This window comes from Ambystoma mexicanum, chromosome 13, assembly GCF_040938575.1.
Source record: "Ambystoma mexicanum isolate Mex_15411 chromosome 13, UKY_AmexF1_1, whole genome shotgun sequence".
Classification (NCBI taxonomy): Eukaryota; Metazoa; Chordata; class Amphibia; order Caudata; family Ambystomatidae; genus Ambystoma; species Ambystoma mexicanum.
The window spans coordinates 142,765,623-142,790,163 of NC_090938.1; the positions used below are offsets into that span (position 1 = coordinate 142,765,623).

The window sequence follows — 24,541 nt, forward strand, 5'->3', positions numbered from 1 at the left end:
CCAAACCAAGGTTTAATTGCTGCATGAACTCAATCCCCCCACACACAAAGGATGTCTCCAAATGAGAGACACAGTGCTATTTAGCTAGTAATTATGCTCGCCATCACAGGGTGACCCCCCCCGCCCCACAACCCAGTACCTGGAGGGCAGCTGTGCCGTGGAACTCATCCTCCCTTTGCTGAAGCTGAAGGCGTCCTTGGTGAGAGAGACCGCTTCCTTCGTGAGGTCCATGGTCACGCTCAATGCTTCCTTGGTGGCATCTTTAGTCATGTTCAGTGCACTGGTCAGTTCTGCCTCCAAGCTCTTCATAGAGATAAGATCCTGCCCGCTCATCGAGGAGTCCCTGCTACGTAAAGGCTGAAGCGCCATTGAGGGACTACAGGGAAGAACAGGCTCCTTCCCATGCAAGCCCTCTACTGCCTCATGAGCCACCTCCATCTGGCCTGGCCCATCACTGCAGAGGTCAGTGTTAGCACCATCGTTATAAGAGTTCAGAAGCACCCCACTGTCCGATGCGGCCATACCTCCTTCCAAGTGCACTGTCCCATTGTCCTCCATGTGGCCATGGCTTCCAGCAGTGTCCACTGATCCATCCCATTTAGATCCTTTTGCATCGGAGGTGAGGGCTTCCCTGCTCTCTGAAGGCGAGAGTTCGGAATCTAGGAAGCTAGTGGTCTCAGAGTCTGCCAAATGTGGCTCAGGCCCAGATGCTAGGTCAGGGGGCAGCAGCAAGGCAATGTCTGCACTGCTGAAGAGGACACCCATGCAGGAAGTCCTAGGGTGTGTAGGTGAACCCATCAGTGTCTGAGTGTCCTCGGCCAACAACTCCTGCAATTCCTGCAATTCCTCTTTCATCCTCAAAAGCACCAGATACTGATAATGGCTTAGCCTAATCCTCACATGGGCCGTAGAGTGCACCAGGATATGGGCATCTGCTGTATCCTCTCGTTCCCTGGTCCCTTCACAACTGGCTGACAAACTGCTGTTGCTCCCCCCAGACAGGTCAGCTGTCTCTGGGGCCACAGACACCTTTTGGAGATCCTGTTCAGATTTTGACTTGCCACAGGACTGAGCTTCTCTGTCCATGCTGTTTAGCGAGCAGTCTCTACTCAAGCCAGGTGAACACTTGGCTGGTGTTGAAGAGGCCTTTGAAAGCTTCCTAGACTTGCAAGCCTGCTTGTATCGATTTGGGAGGCATGCCCAGAGCGAGAGGGGGAAGGCACCAATAAAGTTGAGTGGCTTTCCTTTTGAATTTTCAGCACCCTCAAACTGTAGGGAGATCTCTGAGAAGTGAGCAGACCAGAGGTCTGCAGAAGCCCAAGTCTTCAATGTTTCAGCCATGTCGCCACCTCCTACTCCAAGGCTAGTGTCAACCGGATAGGCATGGGTTAAAAAGAGACTGTCGAGTAGCCCAAAGCTCATTGCCGACTTGGGGAAGTGGGAGAAATTGGTGTGGAAGAACTGGGACGCCGTAAAGCATCGGAAGAGTGACTGAAGGTCGGGGCAGGTGCAGCATGCAGCGTGGCGGGTGTTAGTGGCAGTCATGCTGGACATGCACACAGAGAGGCACTGTGGGCGGTCTGGGTGATCAGCCATTTTCTTCTCCACAGGAATCGTAACCTGCAGAAGAAAAAAGGAACTCAATTATATTTACAGAAACAATGGCAAACCCAGCACTTTATTGTTTGAACTTTTGATATCCTGAAGCAACATTGTCATTCTGCAAATCAGATGTTTTCCTCACAGGCTAGTCACTAATGCTCAGATTTGTTTAAGAGGTGGTCATCACATCTCAGAACAATTGCACTAGAGGATCTACTGGCATGGTACCGTGGCTGAGCGGACTAAGGTTAGCAAAGCCCAGAATCCCAGATGAGCATTGTAATTTTATTTATAAAGCGCCCGAGGTAGGGGGTGTGGCTAGCCAAGAGATAAAAAGGACATGTCCCGCGTGAGCTTCCCGCCTGATCCGACCAACAAATATTGTTGTGATCCAGTGATTGGCAAGGGCAAGTGATTCCAACAGCGGCACTCTCCGGATCGATCCTGGAAGAAATCGGCCGCCTGGAAGAGGAGAAATCATTGGAGTTCGGTCGGCTAAAACGGATATTAAAATGGCGAGCGCGGCCTGATGAGGAGCGCACACAGCAAACTCCCCTCCAAAAGAAGCCTTTACACCCGGAGAGACCTTCCGGAGCAGAGTCGGTAGGGTTGGGTACTAAGGAAGGGAAACCTGACCCAGGCAAGAACACGAGGCACCTCCAATTGAGGGATGAACAGAGGTGGTGAGGGACAGCAGACCGTGCACGCACCCCGCCCAAGAGCTCCCTTTATCAGTTAGCAGAGCTCCCCGCAGAGTAAGATCAAGATGCTGGCGATTCCCCCTGCCCAGGCAACAACAATGCTCCAGTGGCTAGGGGGCAGGGTGGTGGTGGAACTGTCTCCCTCCGGTGTCTCCTACTGCAAATAAGAGTGCCCCTCCAGACCAGGACACCCTATACAGAGCCCTGATAAGTGATAGGGTTTGCTGCAACTAAGTTAAGAAAAGAGGTGGAGGTTGCAAAGCGAGCAAACGAGGGCTTTGCACCGGTCAGGGAGGAACAGAGTGCCGCTCCACCATATTGCATAAGCGGGAAGACCCAAGAAACAGCTGACGAGGGCACAGACTCACAGAGGAGACTTTCCAGAACGACAGAGCCACAGCTAATAACACCCTGCTCAGATAGCAGAGCCGGGGGAGGAACAAGCACAAGCTGCCAGGCACAAGCAGTCTGACTGCCGGGGCAATAGGGAAGAAACACCTCCACCAGAACCGCCCGCGGAGGAATCGATAACACGCAAGAGGGTTCAATGCTGGAAGGAGGGAGGAAAAAGATGGTGGAGCAGCCGAAAAAAACTACGATGGATACATTTGCAAAAGAGAAAGACCAGGGAGCAGACTCCAAGGCCCCAGATGAACGCTTGCATGGAAAAGATCAGGAACCTCAGCAGAACAGCACTGACAAGAGAATCCTAGATGATATAGCGGCCCTGAGAACATCCATGGAAACCCAAAAAGCGACGAGAGTCTCTTGCGAAATGACGTGCGCAACTTAGCAGGCAGAGTGGGGGAAGATGGAAAAAAAGCTAGAAGACGTCTCAACCTCCACGAAAGAACTGCAAGAAACAGTACAAGATCTGATGGCAAAAGTCTGGATGCTGCAGGACAGGGCCAAGGATGCAGAAGGAAGGGAGAGGAGGAGTAACATCCAAATCCTGGGTTTTCCGGTGGGAGCAGAAGGCAGACACCCCACCACCTACATACAAAATATGCTCCTCCAGGAAATTGGACCAGGGGCTCTATCACAAGGGTTTACTGTGGAAAGAGCACATAGGGCACAAACAAGGAACCCCCTGCGGGAGCACCCCCTCGGCCCATCATCACCAACATTCTAAATTATCGGGACAAGGATCAGATCCTGGCCTTCTCTGGTTCTGGAGGAGAGATCTGTTGCGAATCTGAAACTTTGGCAAACATTGTATGGAGCGGATACCAGAGAGAAAAGAACACGGCAGAGGTGCCGCCAGGTTAACGGACACAGTAATGTAGGCACCTAACATTTAATGCACGACCTAACTACGAAAACTGATGTGAGGAGCCCAGGATCCTGGTTTTCTACACTTTAACTCCCAGTTCAGACCTTCTGGGTAGGGCACTGAGACTGGGAAGTTCCACCTCCACGTTACATGTCCCCATGTGCCCTTTATTTTTCTCCCTAGTGGGTCGGTGATTTCAGTTCTGTTGTTGCTCTCTTAAGGAGTAGCTAGAGTACAAAAAAAAAGTACTCTGTCACCAGACTCTGAGGAGAGCAGGGAACAAATGGTGCTGGGCCTCTACAAGTAAACCCTGGTGGGTGGTATGTTCTAGTTTATATTTGGGACAGTTTGTTTAGGTTACAAGACAGCCTTATTATTCACGGATGGAAAAGCGACAGGAACCCATGAGTCAATAATCATGGTGGGACGGAATTTGTAAACTTATTAGTGGGAGAATGGTGGAGGATGCAGAGAAACCTGATGGCAGACACACTTAGAATCTCTTCTTGGAATGTAAGGGGATTAAACTATGCTAAGAGTGCAAGAGTGACCACTTATATTCACCGCAAGGGGATCCAGATAGCCCTGTTGCAGGAGATGCACTTCCACAGGCGAAACAGTCCCAGATAATGAATAAATGAGGAGCAAAGGGGTTTGGGCCAGAATATTCCAATCATGCGAGGGGAGTCTTGATTTGGGTGGCCCCCACGGTGCCCTTCCAGCAGATGGGAGTACAAACAGACAACGAGGGGGACAATGCTACTAGTACACGGGTTCCTAGACAAGGAGGTTTGTCTGATCAATACTTATGCACCCAATCAGGTGCTGCCACCTTCTTTCACTCCCTATATGCCAGACTGGCCCCCTTTAGAGGTATGACACGGATCTGGGAAGGGACTTCAACTGCACATTAGACCCAGAACTAGACCGGTCAGATAAGACTTCATCCCTGCCCCCCCACCCCCCGACCAAGGTCCTGAGAACATTGAAGGAGGAACTAGAACTGCATGAGATTTGGAGATTGGTTCATGGACTGAAAACACTATTCTCATTTTATTCAAGTGTGCACAAAATAGATACTAGAATAGACCACATCCTCATACGGAGAGGCCAGTTGAGGGAATTTGTTAGGGCTTTCTATGAAGGAAGAACTCTCTCAGATCACTCGCCCCTAGCCGTTGAGTTGATACTAAGCAACCATCCCACTCAGAAAACGTGAGAAGGTTACATGCAGTGATAGACAGAACAAAGAATTGGTCAGAGGGCTGCGCGGTAGTGGCACTAGATGCCATCAAAGCTTTCAACTCTGTCAGGTGGGAGTGGCTGTTTGTATCCTTGAGAAACTTCGGCATGGAGGACAATTTCATGAGGTCGGGCCAGATGCTCGACGCTAGCCTGACTGCCAGAGTACGCACTGGCAGGTACTTATCAGAACAGTTCCCAATCCGCAGAGGTACAAAAACAGGGCTGTACCCTAGCCCCCTTGCTGTATATTCTGGCACTAGACCCCCTAGCAATTTTCATGAGGAAGGTGTTCAAAGACACGGGACTCTATGTGGACAGGGTACACCCTGCAATATCCCTATATGCGGATGACATGCTATTATATATAAAACGTCCAAAGACAATCTGGAGTCGTATCTAGAGGTGCTGGAGAACTTTGCGGCACTGTCGGGAATCTATTAGCAAGACAAAAGCTTGCCTATTTCCCCAGGTGTGATGGGTGGGGGGCAAACAAGGGGCAACTCCCACGGCTCACACTACAATGGCAGGTCCATACTTTCAGGTACCATGGGGTGGATGTTCACCAGGACACAAAAGACACACCTACATAACACACTAAAGTCGAAATCCGGTTTAGCTGCCCCTCTCAGTTATTGGCAGGATAGCACTCTTAAAGATGATAGCCCTCCCCCGCCTATTGTACCACTTTATAAACATCCCATATCTCATACCCAGGGCCTTCTTTAGGGACGTAACCTCGATAATAGGTAGCTTCATATGGGGAGGCGGCAGAAGATTAGCCCTAGACATCCTATGTAGAGAATATGCAGAGGGAGGAATGAGTCTCCCGCACTTTGAACTCCATTATCTGGCAGGCCAGCTCCAACAAGTGGCAGGGTGGCTAGCAGACTTAGAAACAGGCGAGCACACCTTGAAGAGCCCAGTTATAACCCTTTACCTCTTGAAAGAGGTGTTGTGGCTCAGGAGGAAGAGGATCAGAGATCCCTCCAACCCCCAGGCCTCTTGCAGTTAGGTACGCAGATATGGGCCAGAACCAAAACGATTCTAATACTTAAAGAACCCTACTCCCCTCAGATCTCCGACAGCCATATGCGGAAACACTGAAGAACATCTAGCAGAGCAGACTGTACTGGAAAAGCAGGGGCGTAGTAATGATTGGAGATCTCTACTCCTCGGATAAGTGCTTAACATTCCAAAAATTAGGTGAAGCATTCGAGATACACAGAGGCCAGTTAAAAACGTACTCCAGAACTATACATGTAATAAGAAACAAATGGCCAGACTTCCCGAACCAAGGGGAAGAGAATAAGATAGTAGGACTGGTATACGATGTGTCAGAGGGTGGCCAGGCGGTGTCTAGTCAAAGGATCGAATCCAAAGGGTCGACAGGTCAAAGGATCAACACCAAAGGGTCGACAGGTCAAAGGATCTAATTTCTTTTTAAATTATATATATTTTTTTTAGGTTTTCGTTTATGGAAAAAAGTGGTTTTATGCAAAAAAAAAAGGAGGTTGGGTGGACCCCATAAAAAAAAAAAAAGTGAAAAAAAATAATTTGATCCTTTGACTTGTCGACCCTTTCACTGTCGATCCTTTGACCTACAACCGTGTCCAGATTGTACCAGGGACTGCTAGAGGCTTTACCCAAAGATCTGACCAAGGGGAAAAGTATATGGGAATCAGAGATAGGAAAGGAGCGCACGTAAGGGTAGTGGTCAAGAGCATGGTCATACTCCAAGATGGTCTCAAGGAATGCCAGATTAAAACAGACCCAATACCACATACTTCAGAGCATAAATGACCTCTCTGATGGTATCGCGTTTTTCTGATGTAGATGAGGGGAGGTGCCCAAGATACAGGGCAGGTATGGAGCACATGTTTTGGACGTGCCCAGTAATCCAAGGGTTTTGCCAGGAGATGAAACAAGGATAAAAAGGGGGGGGGGGTTTACAGGATATAAATGGTCGCCGGACGCATGCCTCCTTGGGGTGTACGCATGCCGGAAAAAAGCCAGCCGCATAAGAGGATGATAGATTTGACCTGGGTTCTGGCAAAACGAAGAATTGCAAAGGTGTGGAAGAAGAGGGACGGTCCGCACATAGATGGTTGGAGGATCAAAAGAGATGGTCCATGGTGGAGACAGTGGTGTGGTACGAGGCACTTCAACTAGGCAGGAAGGAAAGCATGGGTGACAGAACGACCTGGAATGCTCTAGTACACGCGCTCTTCACCTCACCAGACGACAAAGCCCCCGGATACATTAGGGTTACCGGAACTGATCACTAAATTGGTGAAGGGCGATGGCCCAGGTATAGGGTGGGCACCCCGGTGCTCAAAGGAAGATCATGTTTAACAATGAGACAGAATACCAGCAAAATCTCGGGAAGGTGATAGCCGTGTTAGCTTTAGTGTAAGTTGGGGTTAGGGAGGGTCCAGGTGGAAGGGTTGAGGAGGGGGGTCTGGAGGGGGGGAATGAGTTTCATGTGAAATTTGTGATCCTGAAGAGATTGTATTGGAAGTACTCAGATTATGTTCTAAAATGAAAATGAATAAACAAAAGAATAAAGCGCCAGAGGTAGCCCGTAGGAATCAGGGCACCAACACAAACAAAATCAACAGTACACAAGTTTAAGAAGCTACACACATAAAAAGAAAGAGTAAAAAAAGATATCCGGTAAAATCCAGCACACATTAAAACCAGTTGGTATGATGCAAGCAAAAATAACATTCCTCTGAATCATATACAGCACTACACAAAATCGACTATCAATTTCAGATTCGATGGGCCATGAGGAAGGTGTTCATAAATGCTGAGAAATATGGGTGTAACGGTATACCGTTATAGATACTGTGAACAGCTTAATTGAACTATAATAACCGTCACGTTATTTATACCAGTATACCGTTTTAGGGCCTGCAGCTATTAAGTGAGCTTTTCAATCTGATTTTGAAAGGCTGCAGTAAGCAAGTGCCGCGCATTCTGGATCTTGCACTGTGGGATGTGGCATTTGGTAGACAAGAGCATAGGGAAAGTGAGACCAAATGCAGCTTTGATCATGTGACCGCTCTTTCTCTGTGATCAGTATAGTCGGGTTAAAGATCAGCCGATTTGTAGTTTTCCCACTAATTTGAAAGATGGAGAACTACACATCCCAGAATTCAAAGGGGGAATGAACCGGATGCCCTTCTGATGCAGGTCCATAAAAAACGTTAGCTCTGTAGACTGTATGAACACTGGGCCGATCAGTGCTTTGTGCTAGTATATAAACTGCCCCCCACTCCACACCCCCCACTGTCCTCCGTGTAGATTTACACATTGGCACTAGAGTTGTTGCTTCGCTTGATCCTTCACCTGCCTTCTGCATATGGCACTGGACTCAAGCAGGCAGGACAGATTCTACATTCAATCTGAAGTATCCAGAGCAATGGGGGTGAGAGATGTTTCAGGTCTATCTTCAATTTGTGACCCCACCCATGAAAGCATTCCTCCGTCCTCAACTCACATGACAAGGGTCCTAATGCGCTCAGACCTACGGAAAATTGTAATGATGAGGCTGTGGTGGTCTAGGTCATATTTGTGCCGATTTCTATTGTAACTTTGTCATTTTCAAAAGGTTTTTGTGCCACTATCTTTAAGAAGGTAAATGAACATGTATTGCAAGAATCAAGAAAGAAATCAACAGCGCCCACTAAACGCTGTCCTGTTAGGATTACATGGTCAGTGGTGACTCCAACATCAGACCTTTATAATACACCAGGCAGATGGGAAACAAGCTATAGTGATTTGAGCAATATGCAACCTTTCGGTGAGTGTATGTTGGCTATGACATTTTGACAAAAGAAACACGACATGGGCTTTCAGACCTCACATGAGTGACTTTTCTCCCTTTAATGGGGTAAAGCGTTATCAAAACAAACTTTTATGACTGATCGCAGTGAGTCGTCATGATGCCCATGACATGTGGTTCCAAAATAATGCAGTTGAGGGTGATTTTCAAAGCGATGACCTGTGACTGAGCCGCAAGCTCATTGCTCAAAATTTGAATTTTAACACTTCCATTAGTCACTCTTTCTTTCAAGGTGATCGAGTGAGCGCCATGAAAGACCAAACATGCAGCCGCCTTAGATTCCAGGAGGATCAGCTAAAAATGTGCAGAGACAAGTTTCAAAATGCTGACAATTTATGACCTTTAAGAAAATATTTGTTAAGATTAGTTAACTCCACCTCCTATACCGCGATAACCATGATATACAGCCATTTGGCAAGAACGTTATCAAACCGCCATAAAACCAATACCGTGACACCAGTGATAAACTGAGGGAGGTTGCTGCCACCAGACACGACCAACACACAGTCTCCATTTTCGTGTGTGCACCATCTATCCAATTCAATTCTCTGAAGGACTTTAAAGTCTGACATTCTGATAATCCGAGGCCCAGTTATTCAGAAAAGCTATGCCAACACTATTTAACGCTTCTATGGGCTCATTCCCTGCTGGCTTCTCCAAGTTGGTAATTAAGAAACGTGTTTGGTCCATAACATTCTTTCAAAGACTGATCCTCAACCATGGGCATATGGGTTTTGCCTACATGCATGTCTTTAGTGCCGCAAGACTTTCTTTTAGAACTGCCTGGATAAAACAGTGTTTAGAAGCAAAAGTCCAGGTTTGCCTCCCATCTGAGATTTCGAGTATTGATCATGAGGCTTGTCATCAAGGTCAAGCGGAAACTCCTGGTTAGGCAGAAACCTGTGCAGTTCCCTCTGGGACCACTGCAAAAGATTTAAGACTACAGGTGTTGGCAGTAAACCCACTTGGTAGCAGTCTGCACCGCACAGATTCACTGTGGTAGCTGTGGCTGAGCAGTCAGACTTCCCTCAAGAAGAGTTAGGCAGTATACAGAGGATACATAATAGGTACAGAGGCACAGTAGCACAAGCAAACACTGACCAGAGCTAGGTGTAAAAGTATAAACTTATTTATTAAAGGTACACTCATAAATTACACTAGCACAATAGAAAAGGTAAGAAAGTCAAACACAGTTACTATTACTCATATGTACATTCCTAATCATTTGTTGGACAATTCTAAGTTAACCCCACTTATTTCCAACCAGAGGTGAGCGCTTAACGTTAGATGGTACTCCAACAAGTATTACCAAAATGGAGGGAAAAGGCAGAAATAAAGAGAGCAGTAAGGTAAACACTTTTCACATAAGGTTAGCAAAGACAGTCAATGGTGGAACAAGGGGAATTAGTTCGGGGCCCGCTTTAGAGGGAGCCAGGCGAAAATGTGCCCAAGATCACACAATGTCACAAGTCTTTGCAGGTGAGTAGAAAAAGGTTTTACTACGGTTCTGAAAAGTTTAGTTAGGGTGTCCCAGACCTACCCAGGTTCGAGAGCCGAGGGCTAAATCTACCCCGTACAATCGGTGGCAAGGGAGGCCGGGCGGAACACAGTACCTTTAAACGTGGAAGGATTCCTCCAGCGGTGGTAGTCGTTCCTGGTAGTGGGTGCAAGTCGCGGCGTCGTCCCGAGGAAGAGGTGATCTCGACGGGGAGGAAAGCTGCAGGTCGTTGCACTACCAGGGATGAGGCCAGCCGCGGAGTTTTCCGGACACGAAGGATTTTTACCCCTCTTTCGCGGTTGAGGTAAAAAGTGGTATCCCGGTTGCCGGGGTGCTTGGCACAGGCAAGGCAGCCACGAGATGCTTCGGGACGGCGAAAAGAAGGCAGCAACTGGTTGTCCCCACCAGTTAAGGGAAGAAGACTCTCCGTCGGGAGATCTCCTCTGTCGTCGGGAAAAGTGGTGAGACGGTTCTGCGGGGCTTCACCGATGGTGTCGTCTTGGCAGGTCAGCTCAGCTTCTCCCTCTTCGGCTTCTTAGGTCCTGTGGCGACTTCTGAAGAACCAGTCCCAAAAACCCTGCTTTTATGCAGCAAACCCCCATTCATACAGCCTAGCTGTCACTCAAACATGCTAAGTGGTGAGCGGGGTGGCTCACCACTTGGGCCAATCACACTAGAGTGCGACCTGAGTTGGCAAGGCAACTCAGTCCAGGGTGCCTAAACCCCCTCCCACACCCCCTGTGGTACCCAGACAGAATGGCACCACTTTGGAGGGCTTCTGTGCAGAAGCCCGCCAAAAGTGGAACAGAGGCTCGACTCGGGTTCAGGGTTACTGAAGTGAACCTAGACGCCATTTTGGCAGCGAGTTCCGGCAAAAAATCCCAACCGGTGAATTTATATTAAATAAATAAACCGGCGGTATCTTTAACATTGCACCAAAAAGTGGTGCATCAAAAACAATGGGAAATCCCATTGGGGAATATTCCGGTGGAATATTTCCGTGGTATCCACTGCCACCAGCCAGAACTCGGCGAGGGGGGACGGGACAGTACCCCCTCGACAACAGACCCAGGGGCAATCTAATTGCCCCTACCAGTACTTCCACAGTAAGATGGTTTGTACTGGTTAAGTTCCTAAGTTAAGACTAGTAAAGTCAATGGTAACTTTACAGACCCAGGGAGACAGTAGTCAGTCCCAGGGTGTGGAGTCTATGTTTGGGGGTCTCTAGGACACCCCTGTGCTACTGCACTGAGGGTGCTGTGTAACACACATTCAAAAACCAATGATGGCCTATGGGGAAAATTACCCCCTATCCCATAAGCACATAGAAAGTCACAGAAAACACTCTCAAGTCATGTCCAAGAGTGAGGGTAAAAGAGTCTCACTCTTGGCAGGAGAAAAAAATAAACCCCACAAAATCCAGCAAAGCTGCTGGGGGACTCACTAGGTTAGGAAATTCAGCCTAAACAGAGAATTCTTCCTAACACTCCTTTTCAGAGAAGTGGTAGTGCCTGGAAGCACCATCTAAATCCTATGCTTAGGGAGGACTGCATGAGCCCCTGTGGAAGGGAAGCTCACACTGCAGTAAAGATAGGGAGTAGATGAGTAAGCACAGAGGTAATAGGGGGGAGAACAAGTTCCACAGCTGCCTTGTCAGCAGTACCAGAGATATGTAGCGAACTAAGAGAAGTAAACCATGCGTCTGCAAAGGGACACTTAAGTAAATTGAGTACTACATGCCCTATACATCCAGTTCCGAAATAGTAGCTTTCTGCACACTATCTCATTGTGCAATAAAAGGTCAAATAGGCTTCACTGAATACCTACACCAGATTTATGATATACAAGAAAAATAGGGCCTCATTCAGAGTTTGGCAGAAATTCCACAGAATAACCACCAAAACAATTACCATTAAGGCCACTTGGTCCTATGGGTTTACCATGGGATTACAAGTGGAGGTATGGCGGTGTTTACTCCCCACATTTGCAGTACACAACGCCATGGGGTTTCCCACGAGCAGTAATTCCACAGTGGTAATTCCATGGATTGTTGACTTTAAAGTGGAGGCCTTCACTCCATCATGATGCTGGAGATAAATCCTGCACTTAAATAAAAAAAAAACACCACCACTTTGTTCCTGCACTGCAAAACTTGTAATGAGGCCCATAGTTCTCAAGAGAGGAAATGCACAAAAAGCTGATAATCTGTGAGATGGCGAAAAGATTATCAGGCAAAAACTATTGGGAAAGAGCACAAAACTAAAATGCATTTTGCAAAAAAATAAAAATAACTTTGGCCTGTACTAGACAACAGGCTTTTAGAATTTTGAAAGAAAATATAGGATAGTAAGGTGCAAGGCATTTTATTTGCATGTTACTCAATACAAAATAAATATAAAATGAATAGTGAACCCATCTCCAGTTTGCCACAAAGTGCATAGCCCGTTCCTTAATCCAAACCCTTGCTCTAATACCAACCTTAGCCTTACCCTAACTGCAACTCTACTGTTGTGTGGTAGGAACAATTCTGCGCCTAATGGGTGTGAAATAGTGCATAAAATGCCATTTCATGTCAGCATTTCCCTCATTCCCCTAAACCCGAAAGCAAGTCAGAGTAAACTGGTTTAGGTCTGAAGGATTCTAATGGCAGGGTATGGTGCATAGAGTTCTTAGTTGCTAAATGTGTCAATAAGTGCCTTGCATAAGCAGGACATACTGTTAGGGGAGTTTTCCTAAAGTCCACTTGAGGCAAGACTTCATAAAACTATCCTTTGGCATAAAGGTCCCCAACTCTTAGTATGCACTTCTACTACTCAAGGAATCTTGGTAGAGTGTTGGAGCAGTCAGGCTTATCATAGGAGGAAGATGGGAGCTGTAGATAAGTACACTGAACCCAGTTAGTCCAAATAAACACGGCAATAAAGTTATATTAGCATATATAATTTATGACATTTACACAAGGAAGTCAGAAATATACTTTGTTCAATTAACCAACATACTTAGGAATACTTATACATACTTTTCAAAGGCCACTGCTTCAGTGGTAGTTGCTTGCGGTCCAACTGTTAGAGTTTGACACTAATGACAGTTCTACCGTATGAACGGTACAACCGCGCACTCGCGTTAAGACAAAGATGTACGGTAATTGTATTTAATTAGCAAAACCATGTAAGAATGTTTTTTAGGAAGGACAAAGGTTGGTTAGTCATTCAATAGCACAGCTTAACATTCTAAAGACACTTACTTGGCAAATTAACACTTTTAAAGTCCAATCCCTAACTAAATACAAAAGTCAGTTTGGAGTGGGCTTAAAGTCTTAAGAAGCAGAACATCAAAGGTTCCTTAGGATACTTTCAGTCTCTAGGAAAAGATACTTCAAGAGTTAACAACGATGGAGACCCTGTAAAAGGACTCACTAAAAGGACACAAGCCGGCAGCTTGGGTCAGAGGTAAGAGTGGACACCCTGAGCACCTTCACGCACTACAACATTCTGTAGCGACTTCTCGGTTCAAGGTAAGCAATACCCTTCACCCCACATTACCTTAGGTTAAAATAAACTCCTGTAGCTGGATTCTCCACTGTGCAGTACCGGCAGACCAGGTCTCCAGATTCCACAGTCTGGTGATGAAAGGAAGGACTGATTCGGATGTCTCAGCAGCGGACTTGAGAGAGAACCCTTGGCATAGATTTCTTCGTCTCCCTGGTCAGTCTGCAGTTTTGGTGCCTTTTTCTTAGCACCAACAAAGGATGGTATTCATCTGGTCAGTCTTCGATTCCTTCACCCTGCTGAGGGGACTTGGGGTGAGTCGGATCGTGTTTCTGAAGATTCACCTGGAGCTCAGCAAATGCATGGACAGATTTGGCAACTCAAAGATGTTGCACTGCAAATAGGTTGGAGGTCTCCTGTTATTCTTTGTCTGCAGCTCTGGAAAGGCACAGAACCTCGGGAGATGGCTCAAATTGCAGTTTGTCTCAGGGCTGGTTGGTCCCACCAGCCAAAGGGAAGGAGGAATCTTCTTCGGAGCTCCTCTGATGAGTAGAATTCGGGGTCAGGACAGCAGTGGTCACTTCACAGGGATGGAAAGGATCTGCAGGTTCATCTGGTCATCTTCGGTTACTTCAGTTTCCAGTGGTCGACTTGTCTTTCACCTCAGGACCCTCACCTTTTATTCAGTTTCAGCATACTCCTCTGCAATCTCTACCAGCAGTTTACAGAAAGGGGCAGGTGACTGTCCAATCAGGACAACCAGGCCCTCCCCCCCCCCCCGCCCCAGTGGGCACTGGATCCATTCAGGCAGACAAAGGGCAGAGGAGTGAATAACTCCCCCCCCCCCACTACTGCACATGCGCGCACACACACACACACACACACAAACAATAGAAGGGCTAACAAAGAAAAATCACGCTAGAAATGGGCAAAAAAATAAAAAGGTGTCACCATGTTAGAACATAGGTGACCCTATTGTGCACAACCGAGGCAATATACAGTCTGCGGTAAAAGAAAATAGCACAATAGTTGGCAGGCTCCACTCATTCAGGATAGAAAGAAAAATGTTCAGAAGTCCAGCAAAATGTGCTGGGGGTCTTACTAGGAGATGGGATGAAGCATAAAAATGATAAATCCTCCTAACAACTGGTATGCACTACATGCTGAAAGTTAACCTCTCCAAAACAGCTATGTAACATGTCCTTGTCCTTTGTACAGGTAAGAAACGTGTGGTTGGTGATAGCAGAAGGATGACACTTAATCGCCAATAGAAATCTCTCTAGGAGATAATACATGCGTGGCTTTTCACAACAAACCTAAAATGTTAGTGACCAACTCGTAAAGATTGGGGCACAACACCTTAGGGGCAGGGAATCAGAACCCATGCTTCATAGGATTGTATTAGGAATGCCAGACCAGAAGCGTATGCATCAAGTCAGATTCCTGGGGATTTTTCCATCAAACATTTATCTAAATGGTAAGCAATTCTCCAATAAACTGGACTGGCAAGCGCTTGGACAGCAATATGCTGATAGACCTGATGGGGAGCTGGGGAAGCTGAAGCACCAGTCATTCCTTGAAAGGCCCCATCCTTTGACAGGGAATGCCTTTGCTTGACCTAAAAGCAGGCATTCATTAAGTTGCTGGGTAGTAGCCTTGCTTGAATGGACATATACACCAACCTTTATTCAGCATTCACTATTGTATTCCATTCTGGAATTGCATTCTAGCATTTAAAGCTTGGACTTAATGTGTTTGCATTTTGGTTTAGCAATTTTTAGTACATTTCTGAAATAGATCGTAGTATGGATGATCCTCCCACGCATTCCTCATCTTTCTTTAATTTTTGATATATTCTATCCAGTGGCAGCTGCTTCTGAAATCTTTCACAGCACAGGGTACTGTGCATTGTTGCATCATCGACCCAGTGTCCCTAAGCGGTCTCCGTCCGCTCCAGAGTATGAGGTTGAGATATATCACTCACTGTGGCCGCTGCCTCAGTATGCATTTTTTCCATCTCATATGCACAAGATGGCTAGACGTTGGAAGAGAAGAATGTGTCAAACACTGAAATTCTCCCGCAGGTAGAGGGGCAGGTTGGGAGGACGATGAATACATGGGAGGAACATCCAGTCAAAAGAAAATTACCAGGGGTAAGTAATTTGTTCTTCAAATGGACTGTGTCCTCCGACATATTTCTCATCTTTGATAGACGCGTGTTGTAGGAGTTGGGAACTGTTGGGGAGAATTCTAAAAAATGTGCTAATTCCCTCTACCTTAGAGACCACGAGCAACTTTGCTGGATTTTGAGGACTTGATTTTTTTAACCTGGAGAGAGAGAGACCCTTTTTCCCACTCTCTCATGTATTTTAATGTGATTTTATAGACCGTTTCTTTTTGGTTATGGAGTCTAACCAACTCCATAGGCATCATCTTTTTCAATTGTGCCACACAGCACCTTCAGTGCAGTGGCACAGGAGAGGCTTAGATTTCCCAAGGTTTAAATACCTTCTCTGGGATCAACTACTGTTTCCCAGAGCAGTGGAGTTAAATTGACTTCACTTAGTCCTGTAAAATTCTACCCCCCCCAAGCACACCCCATCTTACAATAGAGTGCTGGAGGAGTTACTTAGTATCCCCCATGTCTAGTTACTCATGTAGCATTCACATGTTACCCTTTCCTCTCAGAATGGCTGATGGCAGTGGTTTTGTAATGAACTACCATGATTAGCCCGACCGCGAACTGTTCACAGCTCTGGTAATGTTAAATCGCAGGAGCCATGTTTTTCAAAATGGCGCAGAGCCTCTTTGGTAAAATGGCCCCCGGTCTTTTTTCACCATTTCTTTGTGTGTCTCTGTGCGCGCCAAACCAGGTTTGGTCTCTGCTCATTCGCCTTTGGCGGGCTTCAGGAGTGAAACCCGCCTCTGGCTCCAGAGTGTCTGGGGTAGGCAGGAAGTGAGGGAGGTGCCCGAAACTCCCTGTGCTTAGTCTCCTAGGAGACCCAAATGCACTCTGACGATTGGCTGGCTGACTTTCCGGCAAGGACAGCCACCCTGCTGGGTGAGTGCCAGCTAGGCTTGAATGAATGTGAGAGAACTGAATAAAAGGCAAGGATTTTGGCTTGGAAGGCAGAGTCGACAACTGGACGAAGGAACCGAAGAAGAGCTTGAAGAGGACGGCTGCTGCAACTCCTGGACCGTTGATTTGCCCGGTGAAGCCCTGCTGCAGGTCCGAATCGCCAAGTTCGCATACACAAAGAAGCCCTGCAAGGATGACTTCTCCCTTTGAGTTGGTAGGACCAATCAACTCCCAAGTAAGCCACCTGGACACCCATCTCGGAGCTGGTTGAATTTCCTCAGAGTTGCTGCAGGAAACCTTAGAGCCAGGGAAAGAGATACCAGATTGTGTACGTTGCTTGTAAGCTGGCCTAAAACTTTTCAAAGATCCTCCGGACTCCCACGAAGCAGTACTGACCAAGCCTGAGCCCCCTCAGTCGAGTGCGGGACCCCAGATGTGAGGAAAGCCCACCTTGACATCCAGGAACCGCGCTTATTGCTATTTGCTGTACCACAAGGAGCTGAAACGCCAAACAGCGACAGAAAGTAAAGTTTGCCGGTTGCCAGCTTTGACTGTGCCAATACAGTGCAGGAGTCCCAACGTCCTCCCTCTTGTCCCCACGACTGAGGCACAGGAACAGTGAGATCTGCAGAGCTGTACAGGAACAGAAGTCTTCAGCTGCATCTTTTTTCTTCTTTACTAAAGGTACTGTAAAACTAGCCTAAGAGAACTTAACCTCTTACTGTGGAAGTGCTTGTCTAATCAGCTTGTGGCCCTACATTTGGTTCTTCTTTTAATCAAAGACTCCTAAGAACTTGTGCAAAGACTTTTCCATTTACTTACCTGAAGAGCTGCATCCTATATAAAGACTTTTGTCCATTTACTTTGGCTTAGCCTATTGGATTGAATGACTCTTCTCTTGCTACCTGAAAGTATTTGCCCTGCTTAAGAATATTTGTAATTTCTTGTGTTCTAATAACCTTTGCCTTTTACAAACTGTTGAGTATTCTGTATGCCAACAGTAAGGTATTAATGTCCCCAATACCCTTGTTCCGGAAGTCACCTGTGGGTGTAGGTTGGTCTGCGGGCCATCCCAAAAGGGCCTTGTCTGATCCAGAAACTCAAAGTATATTTGTGTTACTATTCTATTGCTCCCTTCTAAAGAAGGCTTCATAACTGACTGATAAATGATTGTTTAGCAAAAAACCTTGAGTGTAAGAGTTTATTTGAATACCTGTAACTGTGAATCTTTGTGGAACTCCACTTCAGCTCACATTTCCCCTCTTGAGATAAGCCTGGCTGCTCAATACGTTACCAAAACATATGTAGTGCAAGCTTATACCAAAGGTTGGGTTGCCTATACCTGTATTCCTAGTTGTTTGAAGTGTTGCCAAAGGGTACTGCATTCAAACTTTGCCTAACAGGAACATAGAACGTACTGGTCATTAATGCTGCACAAAACAGCTTTCCCAAACTACGCCTCCTGACCCGATGCAGAATCCAGGCAATAATGGTTGGTGAATGTAGGAAGAGAAGACCAAGGTGCAGCACTAGACATGTCCTGAACTGGTACCCCTCCCACCTCCCATTCCAAAGCCAAAGAAGTAGCAACACCTCCGGTAGAATGAGCCTGTAAGCCCGTAGAGACATCTTTGCCCACCAAATTGTAGCATTCTGAAATGCATTAAATAATCCAATGGGATAAAGTTTGCTTGGTTACAGCTTGACCCAGCTTGTGACCAGCATGTTCCACAAAAAGCTGATCGTCCTGTCTAAGGTTTGCTAGTCTATTGATGTAGAAGCTCAATGCCCTTTTCCGATCTAGGCGATGAAGCCTTTCCTCCACTCCTTGGAAGGATGAGGAGGCGGTTAAAAGGTAGGCAGCATAATGGTCTGTGCCAAATGAAATTCAGAGACCACCTTCGGTAGAAAAGAACGGCAGACCCTCAACACAACCTTTTCATTGTAAAATGCGGTAAACAGAGGATTACAAGATAAGGCTTGCAACTAACTGACTCTACGAGCCAAGGTAATAGCTGTTAAGATAGTAAGGGTCAGTATCCTTAAAGGAAATGAATGGAGAGGCTCAAATGGAGCTTCAATGAGAAACAGCGATACAGATTCTTTGTTACTGGTCTTCGGGCTGAAAGTAACACTTGCATTAAATCTTTCGGAAGGTCCCAATTTTTGTATCTTAACCACTCAGAAACCAGGTGTGAAGGTTCAGGGACCAGAATTTTGGGTGGAGAAAACAAGAGCAAATCCTCTCTTTGGGACTAACTGGAGTGCAGACTGACATGTCCAGAAGGTCCAAGTACCACGTTCTCCTCGCCCAATCCATGGCAATGAGGATCATGGGCTTTGTGCACTTTCTCAACCTCCTGATGACATGAGGAATGACAGGGACTGGAAGAAATGCATACAGAAGTGGAAATTCCCAGTAGACTACGAACACGTCACCCAGAGCTCCTTTCTGAGGACATTCCCTGGGGCAGAACATGCCTCACTTCCTGTTGACACTGGATGTGAACAGGTCCACTTGAGGGGTTCCCCAGAGGGTGAGGATCTCTTGAAGGACTTCTTGAGCTAGCTCCCACTCGTGGGAGACAGTGCTCTGCCTTCCCAGAGTATCTGCTGCAGTGTTCTTCTATCTAGCAAGGTGAATGGCTGACAGATTTCTTCTTGCAGTGCCCAAAACCAGAGCTGCATTGCCTCTGCACAGTGGTAGTGACCCTACACCATCTCTCTTGTTGAGGAAAGGCACAGTGTTGTCAGTCATTATCTGTTATGCTAGGATTTAACCTTACACCCAGAGTTTAAGCAGAATTCAGAAATCACCTACCGGTATCAAGATTGGCCTCTGCAGACTTAGAGGTCTTCCTCTTTGTAGTATAAAGGAATCTACCTGTAATCCCCTCTGGGCCCCAGGCTCAGGCACAGAGAACCCCAGGGAAACCCCGAAGGACAAAAACCCTGTGAAGAGCTGCTAGGGTTCGTAGAATCCTAGGCGCAGTGTTCAATGGAGGAGCACCGGAGACGTGTGGTCCAAGTAATTGTTTCTTCTGGTAGCTGGATCTTGAAAGCTCCTGGCGTTAACTATATGGAAAGGAAGGGAAGTTAACCCTAGGCTTCTGCTCTGTTTACTGCTGCATTCTTCCCACCATCTCCCATAACACTTCTTACCCCTGTAGTGCAGCGACAGAGAGAATGCCCAGAAGTCGAAAGGGTAAGGTCTGTTCCCGGATCTGAAGCGCTCGAGCTTTCCTGACCGTGGAGATCAGAATGGGGATGTGGATTGCTCGAGCTGTTCCTACAGGAAGAGGACAACATTGTTTACACAGGAGTACGTTCGTAGCTTGGCGCTGAAAGGGGCGGTGTGACTCACCGCGGTGTTAGGGAACTGCGTGGGGTAAATGAGGAGATCCGTGTACGAGAAAGGGGACTGATAAGCGTTCGGTGGGCAGAGCCTCGAGCGGTCTGGGAAAGGAGGAAAGTAAAGGTTAGCAAGAGACGGTGGAATGAACAGATAGAAAGAATTCAGGATGGATATATCAATAGTAACAATGAACTGGGTCAACTTACGGAGCATGGCAAAACTCCTAAGAGAGTAGCAACGCGAAGAGTACTGGGTCCACCTTCCGGATATACTGAACCGGAAGTAGGCGTGGTCTCCAGCGCAATGTTCGTTGAGGTAATGCACCGGGTTGTCGGTCATTATCAGGACATTCTTTCCCCATACAGAGGGCAGAAAGGCCATCAGTGCTATTCCGATTGTCCTCGGCTCAAAAAGGTTGATATGTATTGTGGACTCTGATGGAGACCAGCGACAGCTGATTGCCGGATCGCTGGTATGAGCTCCCCAACTGTGAGGGAGGCATCCGTAACTACAGTTATTTCCGGCTATAATTGCCAAAAGGGTTCCCCCTTCAACACTTTCTTGCAAGCCCATCATAGGAGATTCTGCGCGACCTTGCTCTGGACCTGAAGTATAGCCGCAATTCTGCCAGCGAATTGTGACCACTCGGATTTGAGGGCCTATTGAAGAGATCTCATTCTCAGACTAGCTTTTGGCACCAGAAAAATGCAGGATGCCAAGAGACCGTGCAACCTTAGAAAGTCGAAGGCCGGTAGACGCTGGACATCTTGAAACTTCATGACCATCTGCTGAATATGCTGAGCCCTCACCTCGGGTGGCAAGGCTTCCATGAGAGTCTAGGACAGGTGCAGTGAATTGAAGCTTCTGAGAAGGTGTCATGTGGGACTTCTTGAAAGTGAGGGAGAAGCCCAGTTTGTGGAGGGAGTGGCATATGATGCCGAGATGTTCCAGAGCCTGTTCAGGGGAACAAACTCTGATCAGCCAATCGTCCAGTTAGGGGTAGATATGAATCCCTCCCCTCCTTATACTTACTTCCACTACCACCATCAACTTGGTGAAAGCCCCTCGGGCAGAGGTGAGCCCGAAAGGCAGAACCCGAAATTGAAAATAAGTATGGCGGAGTTGGAGACAGAGTTGAGGCAGTTACTGGCAGTAGGCGTTTTTTTTCTGTCCATTGTATGTGTTCCCATCAGCAGCAGGAGGAGGAGCCTATTTCAACTTGCAGAGAGAAGCAGAATTCGAGGCAGTTAGCGGCATTAGCCGGGTCTAGCCGGGGTCTCGCTACTTCCATACCTAACAACCCGCCTTCAGCATTCTACCCTCATCACGCTTGAAATTAATAGTGCTGTCGGCAAGCTTACTCAGGACTTGAATGGTGAGAACAAAATAAGTTCCCTATTAGGGAACTCCCGTCCCCTGCACACTATCTAGGGCTATGTAGCCAAGTATTTATAGATAAGCAATTAGATAATCATTGTATTTCTTGAGTAAAATTTAGACATGACATAGTCTGATCATCCGGTATAACAATAGCTTTTTCATTTTTCACTTTTGTACAAAAAACAACTCGTAGCTTGATTTTTGAATTATTCAGGATTTATTGGTCCAAACTAGGTTGCCCAACGCGCTTCTTCAGGGGCTGTATTATGAAAGTCGAACTTTAAATCTAGTAAAGAAAATTAAACAATGTTCTAAATTAGATTGGAGATACAAACTTAATTGTTTTCAACATTCCCATACATTGTTGCTAAAGCATAAGTAACATAAATTTGACATCAAAGTTTGACCAAAGTTGTCATCACATAAAGAAACAGAATGTTAGAATCATCCAAAGTGTGATAAAGTGAGTAGGTGTCAAAACACAACAAAAATGTTTTTGATATATATTTTTAGATCTAATATTTATGTTTGTTAAAAAAATAAATTATAGTTATTTACTATTGAAAAAAACCTCAATAGTCAATTGTTCTCCTACCACCTTTGTGACCTTCAAAGTAATAAAGTATAAAGACTATTGGTGATTATGACAGAAGATGTGCTTACCCTGTTCCTTTTTTTCTTAAACATTGGGTAGAAGGATGTTCTTCCCTCCACGGTAAGTATCAGGTTTGAAACAAATGTATTCTTTGTTTCTCCGGGAGTATATAGGACATATATTACAGGATTTTAATAAAATGAGCCTAACATTTTTGAAACCAAATGACCAATTTTGAATGACTAGTGATAGTACTGTATAATCTAGTAAGTATAGTTCTGTACTCCAGAATGATATAGGTTTAACACCTATTTATTTAAAAAAACAATAACGGAAAATCCTTGTTAATTACTCCTGCGTCAGTCCATTCACTGTTAGTTCATTAGGTTCCTAAGAATCAAAAACAAAACTTACTAAGTGGTGATAGTTCATTAGGTTTGAAGTTGCCCTGCTGGGAGCACAGGAATCATCCGCTGGTGAAAGCGCATTAAAGTAAGTATCCCTGATTTAGTCAATGATATTGCAGATGATCTAACGCCAAACAACTTGGGAATAAGAAAACCCTAGGTTAGAGCACGTTAGGTGTGGGAGGGTGGGGGCAACAGCTTAATCCCATTCTTGTTGAAAGCTCCTCAGAAATTATTGTAATTTCCAATACCAACAATGTGGAAGGTCAAATTAACTATCCCTATAGATTTGCTGGGGTCTAGTTTGGAGACGATTCCTTCTAGCTCCACTTTGAAGGGCCTTAATGGGCCTGGCCCAATTGTTGACCTAACTACTGACCATATCCTGAGGGGAGGTGGGGGCGGGACTTATTGGGTGTGGCAGCTCCTTTCCCCTAAACCAAATAATGCACACAAAAAAAGGATGAAATTGGTCAATCAGAAAACTGCAGTAAGAAGGAATCGTATCCGTAGCATCAGAGCTGCCCACAAATCCCTCTTTTGCTCTAGGCTGACCCCTGTATTCGAACATGGTAGCTTGAGTGTGGTGGTGCCCTCCAAAGCCTGGTCTGTTGATTCTACGGCACAAACTGATTCAAATGTGCTGGTTTTTCATTATGATGCAGATGCAAACTCAGGCCAGGGTGGGGACCTTACCCTCTTGGCTCAAACCGCATTGAAGGTGGGCAAATGTGGGGCTGCTGACCCCCAGTGTTTTGGCTTGGCGCCTAGGGGGCACACAAGGTGACTCAGGGGAAATTGGCAGTGCCACAACCCCCTACTCCTATTGGGGGGAGCTGTGTCAATGTGCCCACATGTCGTCAAGGCTGGCCCCATTAGATATATCTGGGGGCATCCACCTCGGCACAGCCTGCAGTAATGTCGGGGTGGAGGGGCAGATTGCCAGGAACCTATTTGGGATGGCACAGTGGGGGCATTCAGCCAAGCTGATACCCTTGTGGGTCTGGAGGTGGGGCAGGTTGGGAAATCTCCCCCTACTGAGAACATTGGCGTGGGACCCTTCCCCTTCGGGGTGGGATGTGGAATTGGTAAACCTTGGTTATTGGATAACCCAATTGATATCCCCCCCGATGTCCAACTATCCCAGGAGTTAAGGATTTGCTTCAACGCCTACATTTGCCCTCAACCTATAAACCAAGACATCGATCTAATGATCAGCAGCCTACAGCATGGGGCTCTCGTAGCACATCATTGAACCAACGAGTGGTTGATTCTCGGGGTATAAATTGAGGGAACTACTGGGCACTAGGATTTAGAACAGGTATGCCAGTCAGGTGCCACAACGAATTAAAATGACGAGCCTGTTGGGCATTGATTATCCGGTATGTCTGAATTGATCTAACCTTCTGTCGATATTCCCAGAAATTGCATCTTTGGCATTGGTGGGCTCACCTGATATTGGGAGAGTGGCCTTCCCCGAGAGAGATCACATAGACACCTGCATTATCTATCTGAACTCTCCCCAAGTAAAGGAACTGATCCTCACCCAACGTGAATGACTTCTGAAGCTAGGGTTTGAAGTTAAACAGGTGGAGATGGAGAAGGGGGGCCTTTACTTTGAAAACGACAAGCAGAGAAATCTGCACCCGCAGGTGGGGAGTGAAAGTGCGGGAGTGGGCTCTGAGACTGTAAAGGCTGTTGAAAAAGAAATAGATTGGGCTGCCATCATCTCCTCCCTGTGGCAGAAACTTGTCCCGTAAACAACTAATCGGTCGGCATGGAGTGGAAAAAGGTCCCCTTAAAATCTTGAAATACCCTTGGAAGTATGCATCTTTTTACTAACCCGATTTGTCTGGCTAACCTAAGAGGCTAATTGTATCCGTTTACAAGAAACGTGGCTGACCTCTATACCTATCGGAGATGGCTATCAGATCTTCAGCCAATCAGCAAAAGAGAGTGCAGGAGGGAGGCCCTCAGGGGGCTTGCCTATTGCAGTAGAAAACACTCTGGGCCCCTGTGGGGCAATTATTGAAAGTCTAGCCATTGGTGTACTTGGTGTGGACTTTAACTC

General features: G+C 46.5%; 1 protein-coding gene across 2 annotated transcripts in view; it reads right to left on the minus strand.

Moving 5' to 3' along the window:
* BLTP3A (bridge-like lipid transfer protein family member 3A) overlaps nt 1-24,541 on the minus strand; it is a 538,966-nt gene that overhangs the window by 156,010 nt on the left and 358,415 nt on the right. For both annotated transcript variants that reach the window (XM_069633498.1, XM_069633499.1), the window contains exon 14: nt 140-1,620. In XM_069633498.1, the coding sequence (XP_069489599.1) occupies nt 140-1,620 (1,481 nt within the window). The remainder of the gene's footprint in view (nt 1-139; nt 1,621-24,541) is intronic.